The sequence below is a fragment of the Falco punctatus genome (genome assembly GCF_963210335.1).
Source record: "Falco punctatus genome assembly, chromosome: 17".
NCBI classification, from domain to species: domain Eukaryota; kingdom Metazoa; phylum Chordata; class Aves; order Falconiformes; family Falconidae; genus Falco; species Falco punctatus.
In genome coordinates, this window is record NC_137597.1 from 3,538,054 (window position 1) to 3,546,527 (window position 8,474).

At 58.0% G+C, this 8,474-nt stretch overlaps 1 protein-coding gene across 1 annotated transcript in view; it reads right to left on the reverse strand.

Annotated features, from left to right (window-relative positions):
• Window positions 1-7,854, reverse strand: part of SCUBE3 (signal peptide, CUB domain and EGF like domain containing 3) — a 28,751-nt gene extending 20,897 nt beyond the window's left edge. The window contains exons 1-3 of the mRNA XM_080367766.1: window positions 4,753-7,854; window positions 1,674-1,799; window positions 596-712 (exon numbers count right to left, since the gene is read on the reverse strand). Of these exons, the coding sequence (XP_080223892.1) occupies window positions 596-712; window positions 1,674-1,799; window positions 4,753-4,834 (325 nt within the window). The 5' untranslated portion in view covers window positions 4,835-7,854. The remainder of the gene's footprint in view (window positions 1-595; window positions 713-1,673; window positions 1,800-4,752) is intronic.
• Between the last annotated feature and the right edge of the window lie 620 nt (window positions 7,855-8,474).

Consider the following 8,474-nt stretch of genomic DNA (forward strand, 5'->3'; position numbering starts at 1 on the left):
CTCCGTCTGATGTTTTACAATTTGAAAACACACACAGGGAAAGGGCAATTCTGGGGGTGGTTGACTTATCAGGTTGTTGGGGTTTTGGTTTGGGTTTTTGGGCTTTTTTTTGCAAGACAATTGCTCCTGAGCCAAGGCCCCATGGTGCCAAGTCAGAACGGATCACCGCAGCCAAACCTGTCCCCTCCGTGTCCCTCCCTGAACGCTGCCAGTGACAGCACCAGTAACAATTTCTAGTGTGAGGGCACCCGCACCCCTGCCCCTCCAGCAGCACGGAGGCAGGCAGGGACCCCTGCCCACACCCTCGCACAACCAACCTGTTCCCAAACATCCCCTCAAGCACCCCCACGGCCACCTTTGCTCCCTGTGGTTGAGCAGCGACGCACCCTTGCACCCCGCGGGTACCCACAGCATCCCTCACACACGCACCGAGTTTCTCTGATCTCAGCAAAAGGAAACGCTGCACCCCCAAAGCTTGGGAAAAAAAACCACCAACAACCCTTCATCAGGCTGAGAGCAAATTGCCCAGGGAGGAAGACGAGCCATCCCACATCCCAACACACGGCCCCACAGCCAGGCGATGGCTCGCACCTACCTATGCATGTCACCCCGTCAGAGTGCAGCAAAAACTTGACGTGGCAGCCACACTTGGGCCCCTGGTCGGTGTCGTCGCAAGTATGCTGGCAGCCCCCATTCCCGTAGTTGCAGGTCACTGCGGGAGGCAAAGCACCAGCCGTCACCCAGAGCCCCAGCCCCTCTTCCCCACCTGCCATCCCAAGCAGCAGCATAAAGCCGGCTTGGAAAAACCTTGTCCATACTCCCAGAGAGATCCCTCCCTCCTGGATAATTTCTCAAGTCCTTTGACTTTCCCTGTGGCATCTGGGCAGATGCAAACCATCCTGTGGTTTCTCGTGTCTTCCCTTTGCATATCTCTATCTCTAAATGCCACCAGCAGAGCCTGAGCAAAGGGGACTGGTGGGCTGGTGGTCCCTGCCCCTGGACCCGGTGTTACAAGGGAAGGATGGGACTTTCCTGAGCTCTGGAATGACTCAGGTGCTCCTGGGAATCCCTGCCAGCCCTCCCCGAGGAACAAGGGGTACTGTTCATTTAGCCCAGAGGGAAAATAGGCTCATAGGATAAAAACTCCATTTCATCAGTGATTTTACACATTTGCCGCAGACAGCAAGTGAGAAAAAATAAAAATAATTGCATAAACACATACATATCTATTTAATAACCCCGGCAGTGCCAGCAAGATGCTGGCAGGAGATCAGACAGGCTGAGAGCACCACAGCCCCTGGGGAGAGGATTCCTGTGCTCCTCCTGCACCGACCACGCTCTCCCTGTTCATCTCCCGTTGAGAAAGCGGAACAGTGGGACAGAGACAGGGGTTGCTGCACCTCTGGGACCCCCTTTAACTGCCATTTCAGCCGGCCAGTGTAATGGCACAATGTCTCATTGCAGAGGGGGATAACAGGAGCATCATCTGTAAGGGCAGCAGAGGCAGAGCTGGGCATGCTGGAGGAAAATGAAACCAGAGGGCTTCAGGCTCAATAACCCAATTGTTACCAGGGGTTCAGGGCTTTGCAGCAGGGCCAGGAGGTGTTTGTACCATGGGAACAAGGTTAGGGGTCCCCGGGAGGTTGTATCCCCATCCCTGGAGTGCTCCTTACATTTGCAGTCGCGCTGGTTCTTGGTGAGCTCGAAGCCAGGGCGGCACTCGCAGGCGATGCCCCCCTTGGGGGTCTCCCGGCAGATGTGGGCACAGCCGTGGTTTTTGTTCATGCAGTTCATTCCTTCTAAAAGGGAGAAGGAGGCAGAAAAAAGCTCCAAAAGCTTGCTGGCACCAGTCCACAGCAGCACAAGGATGCCTGGGGTGGGACTGGGATGGGGAAATGGGGACAATGAGGGGAAACCTTGTAAGCGAGGACCTTAGGGGCCTCGAAGTGCAGCACCTCCCAGCACAGAGCTGCTCGGGAAGGTGGGCAAAGCCACCCTGGAGCCTTTAACCTTTGATTCCCTCCCAGCACCTCGGGCAAAACCCCACTTCCCTGCCATGGGGTGAGCTGCAGGTTGTCTACCAGCCCCACCTGGCACCAACAGGACAGGGCGATGCAGCTCCTTTTTGGAAGACAGGGCGAGCATGGTTACAGTTACAGACCCCTGGGCAGGTGGTCATGGCATCGTTCAGCTGAGCAAGGAAGGGTTTTGGAGGGGCAGAGCCAGCTATGGGGGGGGGGGGCAGCCCCCTCCCACCCAGCTTCTCCTGGGTCATGGGACACCCAGCTGCAGAAAGCTGGGTTCAGCAGGTGCCGAATGGGGCGCTGTGAGGTGTTTATGAAACATTTAACAAAACCCACAGCAAGCTGCGGATGACTCTCAGAGATGCAACTGCCTGCTCAGGGCCTTTTTCTGGCAGAGGGAGGGGGTCAGCTCCTTTCCAGGCACCCGGTGCTGAGCCCACCATGCGGTGAGCAATGGTGGTGTCAGCATCAGGGAGCAGGCACTGCTGCAAGCCAGGGGGCTGCGAAGAGCCTGGGGCAGGACAGTGAGGGAAGGTCCTTATGGGATCAAGGCACCTCGGAGGAGGGTACCGAGATACTGCAAGCATGCACGGGAAGGGTTAAAAACCACAGGCTGAAGTCTGTGGGTGTCCCAGGCTGCTCCCCATCACCTGCCAGCAGATCCCACCTGGCTCAGCTCCAGGACAAGGGGATCATCTGCAATTGCAGTGCAGGGGAGCCCTCTGTAATTAGAGCCTCCCGCTTCCAACCACACCAGCCCTCCCCTCCCTGGCTGCCAGGCCAGAGCTGGGAACCCCCAACTTGTGGGAGCCCCCGCTCTGTCCCCCCGGAACGCTCCAGCTTTCCCTGGGGCCTGGATGCTGCTGTGAGCCCACCCAGCCCTGCCCTGGGACCCCCCAGGGCACCGAATGCCCCAGGGATGCCGGGGACAATCAAGCACTCAGCTTCTCCTCCAAACAGCTGTTTTTCTCTCTCCCTCTTTCTTACTGCTGCTCTTTACTGCCTGGCAGCATCTCCACCGTGTCCTGGGTACCACGGTGGCCACAGAAACCTCCGAGGCTGACCCTGCCCTGCTGCTGCTCCCCCAGAGATGCCACCTTCCAGAGAAGCCATATCCCGACGGCCAGCAGTCTGCAGAGATGCCCTGGCATGTCCCAGCAGAGATGCAGGCTCTGGCGTCGGTGTGCCCTGGCTCCCCTCCAGGCCGGGACGGCTGCACGCTGTTTTCCTAAGACTCCCCAGGTGATTCCACCCTGGCACGGCATCCTCCTCTGCTGCACAACGGTGGGACACAGCAATCCCTTGGTGCCTACAGCCACTGCCCAGGGTGGGATGCACCCCCTTTAATCCTTCCTCTCCCTGCAACATCAGCATCTGCTCTTGCACTGGTGCAAGGACCCTGCTCGCCCCTTTCGCTTTCCGTGGCACCACTGTCATCATTGGGCTGAGCGTGATGAGGTTTAAAGGCACCAATACCCAGCAAGCCCAAACTCTTGGAATCTTCTTACTGGGAGGGACTGGGAGGGTCATGGTGCTGCAGGAGGGAGGTCCTGGCATCCTTCCCTTGGGTCTCTCGACCCAGCAGCGCTTCATCCCCTCAGCATCAGGGGGGAGGAAGGAAAACAAGAGGGAGAATGAGAAAAGGAGAAAGAGCAGAGGGAAAGGAGAAAGCCTCCTGTCAGGGTAGGAGAAAAGAGACAAGGAGCTGTCAAGGCCCCCAGAAGGAAGGAAGCAGCTGTAATGCAGCTCTCTAATAATGAACATTTCTGCCTTGGCAGTGCCCAAGAATCAGGAGTAAAGTCAGAACAGGCTTTAACACCAGACCCAGACTGTCCTCAGCTTTCCCTTTTTTCCAGGCTCACAGCCTAGGAACCAGCTGCTCTCACCTCTCATCTCAGCAGCACCCCTGAGCCCAAGCTCGGGGACCACGTAGCAGCTACAAGATCAATCGTGGGGTGTAGAAGCAACACAGACCTCCCCAGGCCAACAACACTCTGAGCCATTCAGCTCAAAAAAATCAGCTCAAAACCCAGCACCTGCATCCCTGTCCCCAGCGGGGGCCACCCACTGCGTCACCCAGAGGAAGGAGCAGCCAGCTCATCCCTCCCAGACCCACAGGGGATGGGGACGCAGGAGAAGCCACCACAGCCGCTGAGCTATCCTGGGCTGGGCAAGATTCCCCAGGGAGCTGGAGTGACCAACGCAGCTGGGAAGGAGGAAAGCAAAAACACTCAGTTGGCTTTGCCAAGCAGCAGAGATAAAAATCAGCAGAGATGCAAAAATCTCTCATTTCCTCCTATTTTGGCTAAGAGTTTGCTCCAGACGGCAGCAATTTAGAACTGATATCGAGACCAAGGGCTCGGTGCTGTGCAAGACCTGGCAGGAGAAGATGAGTCTTGTAGGGCGGTGTGAGGATTTCTGGGTACCTTTGACTTAATAAAACACTCTGGGTATAGGATTAACATTCTCTGTTCATTATTATTGTACTTTACTAAGGGGCCTGCGAGGGTTTTGTTAGGGAGATGTTTATTAGCCCTGCAGCATCCTCTCCCCGTGTGCTCATCATAAATTAATTAGCTTTCAAATCTGTAACACCAAGAAAGGTCCAGAACCAGCACCCAAACCCAGGCATGATGCAGGGGTGGCCAGAGGGGACAGGGGACAGACTGGCCCAGTAAACACAGGGGATGAAGAGTGCCCTGGCGTGGGGGGGATGTTGTGCACTAACCTTCAGGGCGCTGGATGCAGGTGTGCTGGTTGTCACTGAGGAAGAAGCCCTCCCGACAGAAGCACTCGTAGCTGCCCATCATGTTGACACAGGTCTGCTGGCAGCCACCGTTGCCCTCTGAGCACTCATCCAGGTCTGCAAAGGGAAGGTGACAGGAGATGAGTGCAGCTCTGCAGCATCCCCAGGGGATGGGGAACCAGGCACCACAGATTTGCCAAGCAGCAATTTATTTCTGCTCTGCACCTGTGATTTGCCAGCTAGAAGAAAGGGGGATGCTTTAGGGCTGCAGGGGATGAAGGCAAAGCACATCAAGGGATGGCTTGCAGAGGTTATACAGCTTCCCCAGCTGATGGGCAAAAAAAAGAAAAGGTCTGGCCTTGTTTTACAAAAAGAAACACCAAACCACAGAGGAAGGGATTTTTCTCGTCCTGGGACCCCCAAAGCACCCAGGATGTTTGGCTGGGATGCCAGCTGCAGCTGCCCCCCACTCCCAGCCCCTCTGAGCCTGTTGCTGGCTGGGGATGCCTGCACTTCATTAGGGGGAGCTGGGAAACCTTAGCCCAGAGCAGAGATAATTGCTTGTAAGGGGACTCAAATCCCCAGCAGCTCTGCTGCCCTTGTGCCTGTTCTGGTTTAACAAACCATGGCTGGAAAGGGCTCGAGATGTGTCCCTGTGGCAGTGGCAATACCCCCGCCCTGGGCTGCTCCGGCTCCATCCTGGCAAATCCCTGTGAATGAAGAGCAACAGCCCGTTACTCTCTCCAGAGGGTTTTTGGGGACAGTGGTCCAAGCTGAACCAGCCAGTGCCCTGAGGTGCCAAAGCAAGGAGGATGCCTGGTTCGGGCAGCGAGGCAAACCTCTGCCACGGCCACCCCTGCCCCATGGTCCCGGGGCCAAGCGACGGCGTCGGGCTGGGGAGTGAGGGGCCCTGTGCCAAAGAAAACCTCCTGTGAAGTCGAGCATTGCAGAGCCAGCAGTTGAGGGGAAAGCTGAGCCCTGCCAGCATCGGCCACTGGAAACGCTGGAATAGTGGCTCAGTGACAAAGCGCACCGGGGGGGGCTCCCAGAACTGCCCTCCGTGCCCAGCGGCACAGCACGCAACACAGCCCCTTGCTTCTGGGCAAAGGGACGAATGGGCGGATGGGTGCCCGAGCAGCGTGGGTGCCTTGCACCATGCCCCAGCCCCAGGCAAGCCCTGGGGGATGCTGCAACCCCGGGGGGATGCTCAGAAATCAAAGCAGGGCTGTGGCTCCAGCTGGAAACTGCCACAGGAGCCCAGGAGCACCCCACAAACCTGCTACCTTGGAAAGGAGGTGTCAAAAACATTATCTCACACCCGGGCACCCGCAGGGCAGGCTAGGCCTGGCAGCCAGGCTGCAGCTAGACACAAAAGGGATGTCCTCTGCGATGGCAGGAGGCTTGCATCTTCCTCCGAGGCTCATCCCAGCCAAGCTATGTCCTGCAGATGCCAATAACTCTCCTCAAATCCCCCTACTTATAACAAGGGCTTAACATCTTGCAACTTCTCCTTCAAGCTCTGCACAAAAATGAGGAGGCAGCCGTTCAAACCCGATGGCTGAAACAAGATTCCGCTGCTCTAATACCTGTTTTATTAAATGCAAGGGAGATGGGCAGAAGCCAGCAGGGCCTGTGTCAGGATGGGGGCTCAAATTCCTGTCCTGGTTCAAAAGGTCGCCCAGGGTGGGCAATGTGGGGGCCGGTGGGCTCTGGTGGGCACACAACCTAACCCACCTCCAACTCAGTCACTGCCTGCAGTGCCAGCAAGGCATGGGCATGACCCTCCGCTTTGCTCTGCTTCTTTTTATTCTGGCTAAGCAGGGATGCCAGCAGGCTGGGCGAAGCACAGGCAGCATGGGGAGGCGGGGGGAGGATGGGAAAATTCCACCACGGTTCATCCCTGCTGCCCCCCAAGATCAGCTGCTGAGCCATCCCATCTCAGCATGAGGTCTCAGCATCCTCATCTGTAAAAATGGGCTTGAAGGGATAAACCTGCACCATCCCTACAGCAAAGCAACGTGGCTGAGATTCTGGGATGAGCCTGAGGAAAGGCTCAAGGGGGGAGCCAGGGCTGCCCCGCCAAGGTGCCCCCTCACCCAGCTGCTCCCCAGCCACCTCTCTCCCCTCCCACCCAACTCTGTAAACACATGACGTCTGTGGCTCACTGAGCCCGGCTTTCCTTTCTTCTTCTTGGGCTCATCCTCCTGCGGGAGAGGAAGGCAGAGCCGCCCGCCCGCGCCTCCTCCCAGCTGTGTAAATCTCCCCCCTCCCCGAGGAGGCTGCACAGATCCTGGTGATGGTGGTTAATGCAAAGCGTATGTGTCCATAATCCCTTCCCCCTCCTCCTCCTCCCAATGATGAGCTCATTAATGACCCCTCTGCAGACACTAATTAGAAAATACCATGAGCTGCAAGCGGAGGGAAGGCAGGCGGCCCTGTGCCCTGGCGATCCCACCCGTGGGTGCTGCGAGAGGAAGCGGGTGCTGGGGCGCGGGCAGCCCGGCTGGCCCCGGGGGTCTGCTGGGAGCATTGACTCCGCCACGGCCGGATGGAGCTTGGGGCAGTGGGAAGTGGCGGGGAGGATGCATGGCTGCTCCGTAGGCACATGCTGGATTTGTCTTGGCCCAGGGATTATTTACCCAGTCCCTTCGCTGGTTCCCATCCCCACCATATTTGCTATTAACTCATCTATTTTGGCAGGTGCAGGGCTGACCTCAAGCACGAGCTGAGCGAGCGGCAGGGCCTGGGTGAGCCCCACCGGCTGGTCCTGCCTCCGGCAGCAGAGCAGAGCTGCTGCCCGGCTGCTGGCCGCAGCAGGATGCGGCTGTGGGGAGGCTGTGGCTCGCCCCCAGCATCCCCAAACCCAACCCTCCCAGCCTCGCCTCACCCTGGCCTCCCCCAGTCTATGGATGGACCCATGGAGCAAGATTTTCTCCCAGCATGGAGCATCTTCCCTTGGCATCACTGCTGTGCAATGGGTCACAATCCTGCCCCCGGCAAGCCATTGTGGCGTGGGACATGTCTGCAGCTGGCTTGGTGCTCTGCAGTGCCACCATGGTCCCCTGGCAAAGAGTCTGGCGGGGTCAGAGCTCGGGAGGTGCCTGGCAAAGAAAGCCAGCAGGCTGCTCCCAAGGTGCCAGAGCTGTCAAGTGGCTGTGAGACGCTGGCATCCCGCCGGGAGCCCATCCCTCACCCAGGCAGTTGTGGCCGTCGTGTGCCAGGCGGAAGCCATCGTAGCAGGTACAGCGATAGTTGCCGGGGATGTTCACGCACTCGTGGACGCAGCCTGCATTGTCTTCTCGCTCGCACTCGTCGACATCTAGGGAGAGAGGAGGGCAGGAGAGCTGCAGGGCTGCTGAGCACAGCCGACCCGCTGCACCGGTGCTGCTCCCCATCTCCAGCATGGTTGCATCCCAGCTGACATTGTACCCTGGGATCTCTGCTTATTCCAGCAGGTCCCCAGCTCCGTTATCACCTACAGCATCCCTCCACACCCTGCGAGAGCATGCCTATCCTCCCCAGTCTAGACCCTGGACTTCCAGCTAACCCGCTGTCTTAGAGCCTCGCACAGGGCAGCATGCTGGGACTCACACGGGATTCCCCAAGGGTCGTGGGCAGAGCAGCTGGTCTCCATGGCGAAGCCTTGCTGTGCCTGGAGCGTGCTTTAATCCCTCTGTTATTTGTACTCAGCCCATCCCGACCCC